This window comes from Neurospora tetrasperma, assembly GCF_000213175.1.
Source record: "Neurospora tetrasperma FGSC 2508 unplaced genomic scaffold NEUTE1scaffold_2, whole genome shotgun sequence".
Classification (NCBI taxonomy): domain Eukaryota; kingdom Fungi; phylum Ascomycota; class Sordariomycetes; order Sordariales; family Sordariaceae; genus Neurospora; species Neurospora tetrasperma.
In genome coordinates this window covers 4,868,088-4,883,831 of record NW_009799100.1, presented here as the reverse complement: position 1 = coordinate 4,883,831, position 15,744 = coordinate 4,868,088, and the positions used below count along the sequence as shown (strand labels likewise).

General features: G+C 53.9%; 5 protein-coding genes across 5 annotated transcripts; 2 read left to right on the top strand and 3 right to left on the bottom strand.

Moving 5' to 3' along the window:
* Positions 1-167: 167 nt before the first annotated feature.
* Positions 168-1,680, bottom strand: NEUTE1DRAFT_121542 (uncharacterized protein; the record flags this gene model as incomplete). The annotated part of the gene is made up of 6 exons (XM_009851717.1): positions 168-478; positions 560-779; positions 865-1,175; positions 1,241-1,335; positions 1,403-1,447; positions 1,603-1,680. The coding sequence occupies 6 exons, from the start codon at positions 1,678-1,680 to the stop codon at positions 382-384; spliced, it is 846 nt and encodes a 281-aa protein (XP_009850019.1).
* Positions 1,681-3,049: 1,369 nt separating this feature from the next.
* Positions 3,050-4,694, bottom strand: NEUTE1DRAFT_121541 (cytosolic Fe-S cluster assembling factor nbp-35; the record flags this gene model as incomplete). The annotated part of the gene is made up of 1 exon (XM_009851716.1): positions 3,050-4,694. The coding sequence occupies one exon, from the start codon at positions 4,492-4,494 to the stop codon at positions 3,460-3,462; it is 1,035 nt and encodes a 344-aa protein (XP_009850018.1).
* A 1,873-nt stretch (positions 4,695-6,567) lies between these two features.
* On the top strand, positions 6,568-8,739 carry NEUTE1DRAFT_145731 (uncharacterized protein; the record flags this gene model as incomplete). Its single annotated transcript, XM_009851715.1, has 1 exon — positions 6,568-8,739. One exon carries the CDS (start codon positions 6,568-6,570, stop codon positions 8,737-8,739), a length of 2,172 nt encoding a protein of 723 aa, XP_009850017.1.
* A 428-nt stretch (positions 8,740-9,167) lies between these two features.
* Positions 9,168-10,752, bottom strand: NEUTE1DRAFT_61547 (uncharacterized protein; the record flags this gene model as incomplete). The annotated part of the gene is made up of 3 exons (XM_009851714.1): positions 9,168-9,367; positions 9,407-9,887; positions 10,347-10,752. The coding sequence occupies 3 exons, from the start codon at positions 10,750-10,752 to the stop codon at positions 9,271-9,273; spliced, it is 984 nt and encodes a 327-aa protein (XP_009850016.1).
* A 1,399-nt stretch (positions 10,753-12,151) lies between these two features.
* On the top strand, positions 12,152-15,416 carry NEUTE1DRAFT_116654 (d-3-hydroxyacyl-CoA dehydrogenase; the record flags this gene model as incomplete). Its single annotated transcript, XM_009851713.1, has 4 exons — positions 12,152-12,423; positions 12,503-13,726; positions 13,777-14,202; positions 14,334-15,416. The coding sequence occupies 4 exons, from the start codon at positions 12,265-12,267 to the stop codon at positions 15,207-15,209; spliced, it is 2,685 nt and encodes an 894-aa protein (XP_009850015.1).
* Positions 15,417-15,744: the final 328 nt, after the last annotated feature.

Here is a 15,744-nt window from a genome sequence, read left to right as displayed (position 1 = left end):
GGGGGAGAGAAGGGGAGAGGAATGTGAAAGTGGTCAAGGTGAAGTAGGGTAACTTTTACCTATCTATCTACTCACTTTTACTCAACACTGCATCAACGCTTAAAGAAGCGTAGTACATGTACATTCCCCCCCCCCCCCCTTGTCACGAGTATTGATGTGATCAAGTCTGTATTCGGCGCTCGCTTTATTCGTCTAGTTCTGATCGACCCATGGCTAGATGTCGCTTATGATCTTCTAGTGCGCTTTAACTCCTTTCCCGCTGAGACAAAAACCTATCGCTCCTGTGTGCTGTCAAAGTCTAGGGCTTAAAGTCACACACGCAAACACTTTTCAACCACTCTTCTCTTTCCAACCTCCGCGACGTTTGGCACGTTGTATTCCCTAACTACTAGCGTCGTCCTCGCTTTCGGTAGTCACGATCTGGCCTTGGACGTAGTGGCTAACTTCGGGGGCGATGGAGTTGAGGAAGTCTTTGTCTCTGTAGACGGGTATGGTTAGCTGATGCGCTTCATTGTCCGATGCGCAAGGGAAAAGGTGCGATAAGAAGTTTAAGACTTACTTTCCAACAAGGGTAACTGTGTTATGCTTGTCCCCCCATCTGGGGTAGCTTCCAACCTTGACGCCCTTGGGGTCAACTCTCGCTGCCAGCTCGGTGAGGTAAGCGGCAATAGCGCTCTCAGGGAGTGGCGTGGAGATGGTAACTCTGGTAATACCTTTGCCGTCGGGATCGACTAGGCGCGGTTGGATGGAAGGCTTGAGGCCGTCTAGGAGTTTCTCGACTGTGGAGCATTCGTTAGCCTTCGCTTTCATGATCTTCCGCGACACTGCTTCGATATTCCATGAGGATCGGAAAATGAAACATACACAACCTAGGCACGCCCGGCAAAATGTGCACATTCCCATTGACTACCGCAACTGGCACCCAAAGTTCCTTGCAAGGAAAGAGGAACTGCTTCGCTGGGTCTCTGTTGACGTCTGTCGGTAGCTCCACCATACGGAGCTTTGCGGTGAGAACGGACGAGGGCTCGTCCCAGTTGAACGGTGGCTCGCCCTTGCGGGGAACAGAAAGCTTCTTCATGAGTTCAAAAGCCTCTTCGTTCAGCTTCAGAGGCAGGCCGAAGGCTTTGGCTATAGATTGGTAGGTAATGTCGTCGTGGGTGGGGCCGATGCCTCCGCTATTGTTCAATGGGGTCAATGATGCGTCCTGGACACTCGAAGAAAACTCGGTGTTGGTAAGTACCTGGTCACTACAAAGTCGTAGCGGTCACTCATACGGCGGACAGCCTCGACAATTTCATCTTCATCGTCGGCGATAACTTCGATCCTTTTGAGATTCTGAGATGGGGCATCTACAGTGAGCTTGGTTCTTCTTGGGACATTGGAGTGGACGGCTGAAGCTCACAATTCCCAGATTGAAACACCATTTTGCCATGTAGTTGGAATTAGTCTGTAGTAAGTCAGCATTGGCGCTTGAGGGCAAGAATTTACGAGTTCTCGACTCACATCTTTGGTCTACACAACAACTAAGAACAGCTGTTAGTCTCATCTTCGGCTATCACCCGACTAGCACGTATTGATTGGACCTGCCTTTCCGCCCAAAACCTCATCACCAATAATCAAACACGCTGCTGTATGAATAGTCCGCACATTGCGCTCATCTGCCGTGACTATTGACCCCATGATGCCGTTGAAGAATCCTGTTGAAGTCCGGCGCGGAACTGATGTTGATGGGGCAACAAATGACGTTATCGCTGGCCGTGACAAGTGCCGAGCAACCTGGGATAAACGAGAGAACATGAATGTTTTATTCTAGGAGAAGTTTGTCTTGTCTTAAAAGACAGATGTATGAGATTGAAATAACTAAAGAGAGGATCGAGAGGAAAGTCCACTGCAAGATCACAACGGCAACGGGAATGAGATTGGGGTCTCCGGCTTGTGTTGCCCGATGCTTGGTTAGGGCACTGGTGCCTGCCATCGCCGTCCATTAACACGATCCCCGCCCAGGGAAGAAGGCCAGGCGGCGCTTTCCCCGCTCCGTTTTAGCGGGTCAAGCTGTTAAGCTTTCGCGGGCCAGTGGCCGGGACAGCCCCGCCATCAGCGAGGAATCGATAACAGCTTACGCTACGGGGGCAGATACCTTAGCAGTTGAGCTGTGGACTTGGCAGTGATGCCATGCGGGGCCGACTTGCGTCCCTGGGACGGGAGCCTGGACGAGGGCGGTGTCTTTGACAGGACAGCTCAATGCAACATCTTTTCGAGCTTCAACTCTTTTGCTATCCCTAAGCTTCGCGACATTGCCTGTTTCCTTTTCGATTTACCTCGAAACCTCTCCTTTTTGCCGTCCGAATCTTACGTGTCCGACCGACCTAGAAACATCTTTTCACAATGGTGCGCCGCCGCTCTCCTACCTGTCGCAACATCCGATCCATCCACACCACCAGCTCCTCTCTCCAGTTCCCAAGCTGTTGATAGAAAGCCTCTCAAGGTCCTCAAGAACCACAGCTGATGCCGAAATTGCCAGGCCTCCGAAGCAAGACTCTACACTTTCTCTCAAGAAACCAAAGACCACCTGCGAAAGTTCCGCCTCGGGACTTCGCGCTCCAACGACCCTCAGGCCGTCATCTGTATGTATGTTCCCATTGTCCCCTTACTCCCCTGACTCTGTCTCTGAATACCGGTACAGCAAGTCAAGAACTAATCGATTTATTGCACAAAACAGACCTGATCGATAAGACAACCAAAGAAATCAAGCAAGACGACGACAAAGTTGTATACAAGACCCTCGAGGAAATCGGCGATGACCTGCCCGATCACAGCCCGAGATTCGTACTGTTGAGCTATCCCTTAACTCTTGTAAGCCGCCCAGCTCGTCGAACATATATCCAACTGGTCTGCGCGAGGAATGGTTGAATGTATGGAACAAAAGAGAACTACGACTGACGATGGACGTGGAACAGCCCTCCGGCCGACTATCGGTGCCCTACGTTATGCTCTACTACATGCCCTCGACATGCAACAGCGCGATGCGCATGTTGTACGCGGGCGCCAAGGAGCTGATGCGCAACACGAGCGAGGTGACCAAGATTATTGATATCGAGTCGCCGGAAGAGCTGGAAGAGATTCCGGCTAAGCTTGGGGCTGCTTAGACGTGTGGTACTAAGGGCAGGCCGTGGAGAGGACAGCAGGGGGCGCCGAGCTGACAGCCTAATCATGGATGGACGGACGGACACAAAGGTTGGTCTCCAGGGCGACCAACAGGGCCCGGTGTGATGGTTTCACACAGAGCTGGCAACTGGGATGAGGAACGAGCAAAGGGAGGCCATTTGGAATGGAAGGCAAAGTGCAGCCAGATGCTGGATCATTCATGATCTTCTCGTTATATAAACGCCGTGATATCCCAACCTTACAAAGCCAAAAAGCAGTCCCTGAACTCCGCCCATGCTATGGCCATTACTCCGCTCAAGCGTCATCCTCCTCCGGCATCACCACCTCCGGATCCAACCCCATCTCCATCGCCAGCCCCTTAACCACCCCCTTCAAGGCCCTACACGCCGGGCTATCCGGGAAGCTATCGAAGAAGCTCTCGCCATAATCGCACGCCATGCCAATCCTCGGATCAAGCGGCACGCTCCCCAAAAACGCAATCCCCATCTCCTCCGCCAACTTCCTCCCGCCACCCGTCGTTGCCTTAAAGACCTCGCTCTCGTACGTGCACTTGGGGCACACAAACCCGCTCATATTCTCCACCAATCCCAGAACCTTGATCCCCGCCTTTCGGCAGAAATCAATCTCCTTCCTGACATCCAACAGGGACACTTCCTGTGGCGTGGTGACCATCACAGCGCCATCGATCCCGCTCTCCTTCAGGTACGTGTTCACGCTCAAATGCTCATCCGACGTGCCAGGCGGCGTATCCACCAGCAAGAAGTCCAAATCGCCCCATTCCACGTCCTTCAGAAACTGCTTGATCAGCCCGTTCTTCTTGGGCCCGCGCCAAATAATCGCGTCGTCGCGGTTCGGCAGCATGAACTGGATGCTCATGACAGCCAGATTATCCATCGCCCACGCTGGACTCCAGCCCGTGCTGGACACATGAATTGTTTCCCCCTCCACGCCCAGCATCTTCGGTATCGAAGGGCCGCAGATATCGGTATCCATTATGCCCACTGTTTGTTCAACATTGGTCGCAAAGGCGTGGGCTAGTAGACTGGTGAATGTGGACTTGCCGACGCCGCCCTTTCCGGAGAGGATCAAGATCTTGTGTTTGACGCCCGATAGACGCGCGGTGATCAAAGGAATGTCGGGGTCGGGACCTTTGGGCGCGGTGGCGCAGATGGCTTGGTTCGGACACCCGGCGCAGGAGTCGGCGGTGCCGGCTTGTTGGGATTCGGGGCCGGGACAGTGTTCGGGTTCGGGGGCGACGAGTTGGGGCTTTTGCGGGTTGGCGAGGACGGAGGCGACGGAGTCGGGCTCGGCCTCGAGGGAGGGAGCCATTTTGAAGATTTGGCTAGCGGAGCTAGGTCGGTCGCGCAACTATTTTGGTCTTAGGTGTATGTTTGTATATCGTGAATGTGACTTTAGGTAGGTGCCGTTGTAGTCGACGTGCTGGTCCTTGTGGGTGTATAGTTAAATATCAATAATATTGGGTTTGTCGTCGATACAGGAAGAATGATTTAACACCTGCTTAGAAATCGGGCTTAGAATTAGTTTATAGAGTCAACGCCATTCGCCTCCCCTCCACTCCACTCAACTTTTGGCGGCGGGGCTTATCTTATCGTGCACGGAGGGACATTACATTAGACGTTACTAGGTTGCCTCCGATTTTCGCGGAAAGGCGGGGCCGCTAACACGGGACACCTACCCGGAATCCTGCCTCCACCGAGCGCGGAACAGGACTGCCCTTGCTCGCCTCGTTGGAAATTTCTGTTAGACCCTTCGTTCGGCATGGGGTTTCTCAGTTGGTCAAGAGAAAAGAGGAACGTGATGGTCGTGGTACATCTTCATTGCTTGAAGAACACAACTAGTATGGGAATCACCCAATTTCGCTGTGAAGACAAGTTGAAGACACTTCCCCCTCGTTAGTGCTGTACAGTAGCTCGGCCGGATGACAGGTCGCGTGCCGCTTTAGCCCCGTCCCATAAATTGCACTTACATAAAGATAGAAGGTTGGCTTTGACCGAAACCATATCATCCATACTGTTCGATCACCAGCTTCACAGCCATCTTCCCTCCGTATTTTTCGCATATTAGATGATATCCATCATGCTATCCCCCTTAGTGATCCAAACATCCTCAAAAGTTTAGGGCTGAGAGCCTTGCTCCGAGACAGCCAGGACATCCCGACTTCATCAAGTGGACTTGCGGTTCGGGCCTGGAACTGACTCCGCCGGTACCTGGCCGTCGTTGGGCAAGGCTTTCGTTATCCACTGGTGAAGCGGCGTTCTTGTGTCCTGAACAGATCGAATATCAGATGCGCTCAACGTGTGATTGGATGCTATCAAAGATCTGGAGTGGTATTGAGCACCACTAAGTATACACCATGATACCTTGATGATCCAACAGCCAACAGCCAACAAACTGGTGGATGGACCATTTGCTCCAGTTGGCCACAGATGATATGTGATCGTGCCGTAACCTTCGGAAGCAAATACCTACCGTAGACAGATGGACAAGTCCGGTGCCGAGGCGGCCCAGGCAGCTCCATTTGTTTCTTTTTCTTCTCTAGCGCCATTACATCACTTTTCTGCCAAGTAACACGATGAGAGATCAGAGTCAGAATTGGCCTACGGGGGGAAGGAGTTGACTGAATAAACCGGGACCAAGCTGCACAAGCTCAGGTTCGGGTGAGAGATGGACCCTGCAGTACGGCCGTCACCCACCTTCCAAATTCTGGTCAGACGGCGCGTGGTTGGGAAATGTCGAATCTAGCGCGCCGAGCTAGTGCTGAGTGAGGACAAATCGGGGCGGGTCACGGCCCTCAAATACACCATTCGTCAGTCCAGTATATCGGCGCCTCCGCACCGCCTCCGCTCCTGACCTCCGCGCATGGCCGCTGATGCAGGTCGCAGCACGAAAAGTCTCCATGGACGGTCGGATTGTGTGTCCACTCGCTTCCAGCCCAACCGCATCGTCGAATGAGAGGCGCGAGCCCAATGGCCTCTATGGGGCGGCCTATGGGGAGCAAATGGGGAACCATGGCCCATGGCCGGCTGCGAAAAAAGATAATAATCCCGACCGCGGCTTGATTTTCGCTAAAGTGTGTGAGTGTTAGTGTGTGTGAGAGTGTGTGTGATTTCTCACATCTTGTTCCGTCTCTCTGCCGGAGGAGGTCTGTCTGCTCTGTTTTGCTGTTGATGCCATACTACTTATGGTGCCGCCCACGTATTGTCGAGTGTGGTAACATTGCAGCGCGATCCAGCAGGTAACAACGAGTCAAGTGAACCGGCAGCAGCTCTCCTTGCGACGTTTCAGTTCGGCCTTGCGAAAGCGAGGCAACCGGGGTAGAGAGAAATGATGTCGTCGTCGTCCAAACCGCTTACAAGTCGGAAATCCCTGAGGGGATTGAGCATGTTCACCAAGGACGGGAATTTCAGCGATCCAGGCACACCGACAACTCCAGGAGCACCAGGAACACCAAGGACACCAGACACACCAAACAGGCGCGGCACTCCAACCCGGACCGATCGTAACGGCCGTGACCGTACCGAGCGCAACACCGCACGAAACGGGGCAACAAGAAGACCGGGGACGCCTTCCGCTTCCATGTCGGGGTTCTTCAAGATGGAAGGCACGAGCGCCGCCGATGTGGGCCCCGCAGGACCGGTACCCGCCGCCAGAGATGCGGTCCGAACAGAAGGAACGGCCGATACGGTGCGGCGCGCTTCCTCGGCAAGAACCGCACAGCGACCCAGAGAACCTTCTCAATTGGGCGCCCACATTTCACGGCCTCCCTCTCGCATGCCCTCGATTCCAGGGCCACCTCGACAGCCCAACCAACCCGTGACGCCCTCTCTGCTCAATCCGACTGTGTACACGCCTCCCACCAGAGAGCAACGAGCTGCCGCAGCCGCGTCGCGAGGTGATCGCAACAATTCAACCTCTTCTGCTCCCGGCGGCAGTCACCAGCTTACCTCCTCCGTCAGCTTCCCTGCGCAGGGACACCCATCCCGTCCAATGCACCGAAGCAGACCCTCGGCGCCCGAAAATGGCCAACGCACGAATGCCTGGGAGGACTCAACGGTTGCGTCCATATTTGGCGACCATGAAAGCAGGGATGGAAGATCAGAAAGTGCCCACGAGCGCCAGATAAACGGAGCTCAACACCCCCAGCTCGTGCGGGGCCGTCACTACAGCGACACTGCATTTCCTCGCTCAAACACCCAGGCACAACATCCAGCCGTCGCCCAACAACCCAAGTCTGCACGACCAACACTCGACCACGATGAGAACCTACCATTTGTTATCGGCGAAGGTGGTATCCTCACCGTGGTTGAGGCCCCGCGAAGCCGCAACGATCCCGATGCTGTCGCCCTAAACAAGACCATCGAAGCTATCACCAAGGAGCGGGAGCCAACCATCAAGATCGAGGACGAATATGAGGGTGATCGCGCAGCTTTCAACTCGACACCCACCAAACAACTTGGGGCCTTCCAGCGCGCACGACTTCCCCACCGCGACCCGAGGAAAGCAGGATCAGTAAGAGGTGGCCAGGGCGGATACACATCAGACATGCAATCCCCAGGGAGGTCCTCGGATGCCGGCGGGGATCTGGAGAAGAGCCGAATCGAACAACGTCTACGCCGTGAGCGTGAACACGAGCGTCTGCGCGAACAGGAAAGGGAGAAGGAACGGATCCGCAAGGAGGCCGAACGACGCGAACGCGAACGCCAGCGCAAGCATGAGATCCAACATCAGCGCAGCACCGTGTTTGACGACCTCACCCCCGTCGAGTCCGAAGCACCACCGCTTCCCACACCCAACTTCAATAACACGCAAGCTGCTGTTGTCCCTAGCAGCAGCAGCGGCTTCGATATCGACGCCTCCTCGCCTGGCAAAGTCACACCTAAAGCGTCCGGCTCGCGCCATCTTCGCCCGTCGCAGATACCGAGCCAGCAGCCACTCCCTCCCCAACTCAAAGATGCCTCGATTGCTCTGGCGCGAACCACCAGCCGCCGGGCAAAGGAGAAGGAAGTTCAAAAACCACAGCAACCACCAAAGCCCGCCGTCGCCTCTCCATTGCCCATCCTAGAACAGGCCAAAAAGCGCCGCCTTTCCACTCTCGACTATGACGATGCCCAACTCTACCAAATGCCCTATACCACCCTCCTCACTCAGTCCTTTGACGAAGACCCGCAAGAAGAGGCCCTTAAGCAACAAGCTCAAGCCACTACCAAACTCCAACAAGACGACCGTCCTCCAGCAGACGCAACCCTCGAAGACAAACTCCAACACTACAAGACCAAACCTCCGGCTCAACAAGCCGAGTTCTTTACGCACATGAAGATTGACGAGTGGGACGACGCGGGCGATTGGTTCCTGGACCAGTTTACCTCTGTGGCGAAGAGGATTAAGGACGCGAGGAGGGCGAAGAGGAAGATGGTGGAGGAGTTTGAGGTGGAGATCGCTGAGAGACAGGGATCGGTTAAGAGCAAGATTGAGAAGATTGGACGGACACTGGAGAATTTGAAAGAGGAGGGAAAGACGATGATGCAGGGGAAGGAGATGGATTTGGAGGATTAGTCATTCCAGTTGTCATCGATTGCTGCTGAGGAGGTGGAATAGTTTCATTGTAGCAAGTCATTGACTTGGCGAGATAGACCCTGTGGGATTAATACTTTGTAGTTTTTATTTTGGCATGGCGTTTTGGTATGGGAAAGGTGTGAGAAAGGGACGGGAAGGAACTGGAACAGGAACATAAATACCCCTTTTTGTAGGATGTGTCATGTTCGAGGCTGGGTTGGCCGTGGATGTTTGTTTTTTTCGCCGATGTGGACTCTTCTTCAAGGTAATTATTTACTCTCTGCTCAAGACACTGCGAAATTGACGTCACATAATGTTTTGATATCAAACCAGAATTATGGCTGGCACCTTTGAATCGTCTTGAAGTGGTGAATGATATCCCGTCTTATACGATGATGTGCCCACCACCCTATAAAAACACCCATCACTCCCGCTCCCAGCAAGCCACGAACCTCCAATCCGGGTATCAATCAAACCAGTACCATAAACCAGTAAACCACCAACCAATCTTCCATCGATCCCTCCCATCCCTCAAATAACCATATGCTCCACCACCCCTCTATCCCTCCCCACTACCATCCTCAACTGCCGTCCCCTCTTCCCTTCGTCCCCCTTAAAAACCCCCTGCCTAACCCCTTCCTCATACAGCTCATAAGCAGGAAAATACCCATCCACAAACTTGCGCACCATCTCAGCACTCATCCCCGTCCCCTTTTCGCGGCGCAACTGCTCCTCCTGCTCGAGCCGCCACTCATACACCCACTCCAAGTTTTGCGCGTCAATATGAATAAAGGCATCGAACTGGTCCCATGCTGGCTCGTACTCTTTCAGTCGCTCGTTGATGAAAAGGAGGTGTTCCAATTTGTGGTGTGACAAGGTCTTGTAGGATTTGAGGTCCAAGTACTTGGTGGAGATGGTAGCAGGGGGAAGGGAGCGGAAGCCGGTTAGCCAGCCTTCTAGAAGCAGAACGCGGATGGTGCGGTGTTGTGGGGTGGAGAGGTTCGGGTCGTTGATGGCGGGGAAGGTGGAAGCAGGTAGGCGGTCGCCGAGGCCGTGGTGGGCGGATTTGTCGTAGAGGGGGAGGTGCGTTGGGTGGGAGGAGATGATGGAGGAGAGAAAGGAGAGGAGGAGGGGGGTGTCGTGGGTTCCTAAAAAAAGGTATCATGGGGGAGATGGTTAGTAACGGAAAGGGTTGAGGTGGAAGGGTGGTGTGGTATGGGAGGAAAAGTTGGGGGAGAGAAAAAGAGAGGGGAGTGAGGGGAGAAAGGGGAGTGATGGAGGTTATGTGGGCAGTGATATTAAGTAGGAGGGGAATTAAGTAGGAGAGAAGAAGAAGATGAGGGGAGGAGCCAGTCCAAGTGGAAAAGAAAGAGATAGAGAGAAGGCTGAATGGGGAGACGGGTAAGGCGAGGCCATTAATAAGGCCGCAAAGACTGAATCTACTGGGGATCCACATGTCTCGTTGGGGTAAAAAGTAAACAAACGACACAGGGGTTAACCGCATCACAGCTCTGCCCAGCACGACCGACACTTGGTCTTCTCACACTGACACCAACTACGCCCGATATTGAACATAACTTATATATGAAGGAAAACCGAAAACTCACCAGGTTCCCCCCGATACTGCACCAACGCGTTATCGCTATTCTCCTCCGCCAATTTCAGTTGATCCTCATGTGTCAGATAAAAATCGTCAATCGATACAACCAGCGTATTCAGTCCTTCCCTCTCCTGCAATGTCTCGGCCAGGGCTTTGACCAGCGTCGTCTTGCCTACTCCCTGGACGCCGTTCAGTCCGATGATAAAAGGACGCGGGTTCGCTTCGTTTGCGTGCAAGGCGTTGTACTCGGCGATCTTGGAGAGGATGAAGGGGATGCAGAGCGGGGATTTGTCGTCTATGATGCGGGATTGGGGAGAGGGGGTCGGGTAGACGCCCGAGCTGGAGGATGTGGAGGTAGACGTGGAGGTGGCGGCGGTGGGTTGGGAGGAGATGGAGTCTATTGTGTCCATCATTTTGGCGGCTGGTCTTTTTTCTTTTTTTTCTTTTGGTTATTTAGTGATTTGGTAGAGTGGCTACTCTCTTTTTTATCTTTTATTTCTGTTATGAAAGTGGTGAGAAAACCATGGTCAATATGAGGCTCGCGGTAAACGGCGAATGACGACATTGGCGCGGTTGAAAGTGCTGTGGGGTAACGAAGGTGTGTGGGGGTAAAAGCATGGGGCCCCGTCTCCGCGTTTTAGATCCCGTGCCGTTGATTCCTAATCCGGAGCCGGAGATGGAAGAGGCGCCGACACGCTGATCCTGCCCTTACAACGACTTGCTCTGGTGGAGGAACTGTCGCGAAAGGCAAGGCTGATGACAGACAGGGCTCTGAGGAGGGCATTGTATGTTGTTGTATTTTTCTTTGGTTAATCCGTCTTTTTGGGGATCGGTTTTGGGGAACTGGGTCCACTTGGAGAAGATGAAGAGCTGAGGCTCGAATGAAACTCAAGAGGACACTTCGGTGAATCACTTTTTTCACCCAGAAAACGGGAAGAGCTAGAATTGGTCGCTTGATATCAATGTTCAGGTGCGTCCATCAACATGCAATTCATGTGACTGCCCAGGCCAAGGATCCCTCGCCAAAGGCACATGTATGCCTGAAACCGAGCTGCTCCGCATCGTTTGAATGTTCGTTTGGCGTCTACTCAGCCAGCGTTATCACCTGCATCGCGACTCTGGAAGTTTGATTCAGTTCCTCAGCCAAGCCATACCGAGTCATATCGCTGCAACTGAGTACAGCCTTCATGTCAAGATGGCTTTCGGATAACCCTAGGTACATATTCACCCGCTGGTGCTGCTCGGAACTGAAGTCTTGGGCGACCTGGCGACTTCCAACGTCTAGCTAAATTCATAATGGTTTGAAGATTTACGAAAAGTAGTCTATCCCCATTTTGTTCCTGGGAGCTCGGCGATCTTGTGAAAGTTTGTGAGACGCGACGCGACTGACCGGAAGGATACTTTCCCCGGCCTGGTTACACTGCCAGTGGTGTTCAGAAGAGTTGCATGTGATGTTGAGACGTGCAAGAAACGAATGGGGAAGAACAGGGGAAGGGCATGAACACCCCGCTCTCGGCAAAACCACAGTGTGGAGCATTGTTGAGGCATCCCATTGGCTGACACGGCTGCATCTGTGGACATTGGACATGCCGTTCTGCCTCGGCTTACAGCGCCTGGCAGCACCTCGCTTCCCCCACGGCAACAGCCTGTCCACTTGCCGACCCGACGTCAAGGTCGGTCGACCATGACGGGATCCAGTTATTCCTAAGTATTAAGTGCCGGGACCAGCCAGCGCATCTTCACCACCACATTCCGTTCCATCCTCCCTTCCTCCTCGTCCCATCCCCTTCTTCTCTTATTATTTGCTCTATACTCAGTGCTTACTATACCCAGACGTGTTGTGCGAATCTGCCTTTTCTTTGTTGTTTGCCGTTTGTTTCTAGCACCATCTTCCACCACATACACATACCCCACCCACATTCAGCATGGCTGAGCAATTGAGGTTTGACGGCCAGGTCGTCGTTGTCACCGGCGCCGGTGGTGGTCTTGGTAAAGCCTACTGCCTCTTCTTCGGCTCGCGCGGTGCTTCCGTTGTCGTCAACGATCTCGGTGCTTCCTTCAAGGGCGAGGGCAATTCTACAAAGGTAAACATTTCCCCTACTCAATGCGCCATCGCCGCCACCGTCTGTCACTCACCATCACATGCTAACGAGTACTCAACAGGCTGCCGATGTCGTTGTCAACGAAATCAGGGCCGCTGGCGGCAAGGCCGTCGCCAACTACGACAGCGTCGAGAACGGCGACAAGATCATCGAGACCGCCATCAAGGAGTTCGGCCGCATCGATATCCTCATCAACAACGCCGGTATCCTCCGCGACATTTCCTTCAAGAACATGAAGGACGAGGACTGGGACCTCATCTTCAAGGTCCACGTCAAGGGCTCCTACAAGACGGCCCGCGCCGCCTGGCCCTACTTCCGCAAGCAAAAGTTCGGTCGCGTCATCAACACCGCCTCTGCCGCCGGTCTCTTCGGCAACTTCGGCCAGGCCAACTACTCGGCCGCCAAGCTCGGCATGGTTGGTTTCACCGAGACCCTCGCCAAGGAGGGCCTCAAGTACAACATTATCTCCAACGTCATTGCTCCTATCGCTGCCAGCCGTATGACCGAGACCGTTATGCCCCCTGATCTTCTTGCCCTCATGAAGCCCGAGTGGGTTGTTCCCCTCGTTGCCGTCCTTGTCCACAAGAACAACACCAGTGAGACTGGCTCCATCTTCGAGGTTGGTGGTGGTCACGTCGCCAAGCTCCGTTGGGAGCGCTCTTCCGGTCTTCTCCTCAAGGCCGATGAGAGCTACACCCCTGGCGCCATCATCAAGAAGTGGGATCAGGTCACCGACTTTTCCAACCCCCAGTACCCTACCGGTCCCAACGACTTCCTTGCCCTCCTCGAGGAGTCCCTCAAGCTCGGCCCCAACGACCCCGGTGAGAAGGTGGACTTCAAGGGCCGTGTTGCCCTCGTCACTGGCGGCGGTGCTGGTATCGGCCGCGCCTACTGCTTGGCTTTCGCCAGGGCTGGAGCCTCCGTTGTTGTCAACGACCTTGTCAACCCTGACGATGTCGTTAACGAGATCAAGAAGATGGGTGGCAAGGCTGTAGGTGCCAAGTTCTCCGCTGAGGATGGTGATGCCGTCGTCAAGGCCGCCATTGATGCCTTTGGCCGCGTCGATATCGTTGTCAACAACGCCGGCATTCTCCGTGACAAGGCTTTCCACAACATGGATGACAGCCTCTGGGATCCCGTCATGAACGTTCACGCCCGAGGTACCTACAAGGTCACCAAGGCGGCTTGGCCCTACTTCCTCAAGCAAAAGTATGGCCGTGTTCTTAACACCACCTCTACCTCTGGTATCTATGGCAACTTTGGCCAGGCCAACTACTCTGCTGCCGTAAGTTTTTGTCCTTTGGGTGTCCATTGAATGCTTGCTAACATGTGTAGAAATGCGCCATCCTTGGTTTCTCCCGCGCCATTGCTCTCGAGGGTGCGAAGTACAACATCTATGTCAACACCATTGCTCCCAACGCTGGTACTGCCATGACCAAGACCATCCTTCCCGAGGAGCTCGTCCAGGCCTTCAAGCCCGACTACGTCGCTCCCCTTGTCCTTGCCCTCTGCAGCGACAAGGTTCCCAAGAAGCCCACTGGTGGTCTCTACGAGGTCGGCTCCGGTTGGTGCGGTCAGACAAGGTGGCAGCGCTCTGGCGGCCACGGCTTCCCCGTCGACGTTCCTCTTACCCCCGAGGAGGTCGTCAAGCACTGGAACGATATCGTCACCTTCGACTCCCGTGCCGACCACCCCGAGAAGGCCTCCGACAGCATTGAGAAGATCATGGCCAACATGGAGAACCGTGTCGGCGAGGGCAAGGTATGATTCCCTTCTTCCTGCTGCCACGAAAGAATGCCATGTAATTTTCCGTTCCCCCATGTATAATAGCCATATATACCTAGTGTAGATTACTTGAATAATTGTTAACGACTCATCTTTTTCTCCTGTAGTCTGGCGCTGCTGAGAACGAGCACCTTGCTGCCATCAAGAAGTTCACCGGCGTCGAAGGTAAGGGCACCGAGTACACCTTCACCGAGCGTGACGTCTGCCTCTACAACCTCGGCATCGGCGCCAAGCGCACCGACATCAAGTACATCTTCGAGGGCAACGAGGACTTCGAGGTCGTCCCCACCTTCGGCGTCATCCCTCCCTTCAACACCGAGATGCCCTTCTCTTTTGACGACATCGTCCCCAACTTCTCCCCCATGATGCTCCTCCACGGCGAACAGTATCTCGAGGTCCGCAAGTACCCTATCCCCACCTCGGGCCGTCTCATCTCCAAGGGCAAGCTCCTCGAGGTCGTCGACAAGGGCTCCGCCGCCATCGTCAAACAAGGAATCACCACCTTCAACGCCGAAACCGGCGAGGAGCTCTTCTACAACGAGATGACCGTCTTCCTCCGTGGCTGCGGTGGCTTTGGCGGTCAGAAGAAGCCCGCCGACCGTGGCGCTTCCACCGCCGCCAACAAGCCCCCCGCTCGCTCGCCCGACGCCGTCGTTGAGGTCCAGACCACTGAGGAGCAGGCTGCCATCTACCGTCTCAGCGGCGATTACAACCCTCTCCACGTCGATCCTGCTTTTGCCAAGGTGGGCGGCTTCAAGGTCCCTATCCTTCACGGTCTCTGCTCGTTCGGTATCGCTGGCAAGGCCGTTTATGAGAAGTACGGCAAGTTTAAGAACATCAAGGTCAGGTTTGCGGGTACCGTCAACCCTGGCCAGACGCTGGTGACGGAGATGTGGAAGGAGGGCAACAAGGTGGTGTTCCAGACTAAGGTTAAGGAGACGGGCAAGTTGGCTATCAGTGGTGCCGCTGCTGAGCTTGCTTAGGCTTGGTTAGGTCAAGAAGTGGTGAGAAGGTGGATGTGTATTGAATATGACGAAAAGTAATATTGGCTTTGGGATTTGGTTGGGATCTTGATCAAGCGATTTTTTACGAGTTACGAATACCATTTAGTGTATATCAGTTCTTATTCTGTCACGTCCAAACGAGATGTAGCGTTTGACTTGCAACTGACAATAACACGGAACTCCACACGAGTCTCACCACACTGATGGTGAAATCCACTTTTTCCTCCTAGAAGATCTGGGGGTATTCCAGGTGGGATTCGAAAGCATTGCCTTGAGAAGTATACGCGATCCTTGAGGAGCTATATGCATTTCTTCTTGGATCATACGCCTTTCATGACGATGTATATGGGTATGTTGAAGAAAAATATGCAGTTCTTGACGCACAACATGCGTTTCACCAGGAATTACACGCGTTTCTGTCACCATACTAGATGTTTTTGGGGTTGTGTAATTTGTGTGCAAGTCTGGGGAGGTTAGTCTGGACCAAGCGAACCAGGTCCTACGGCGGAAAAAA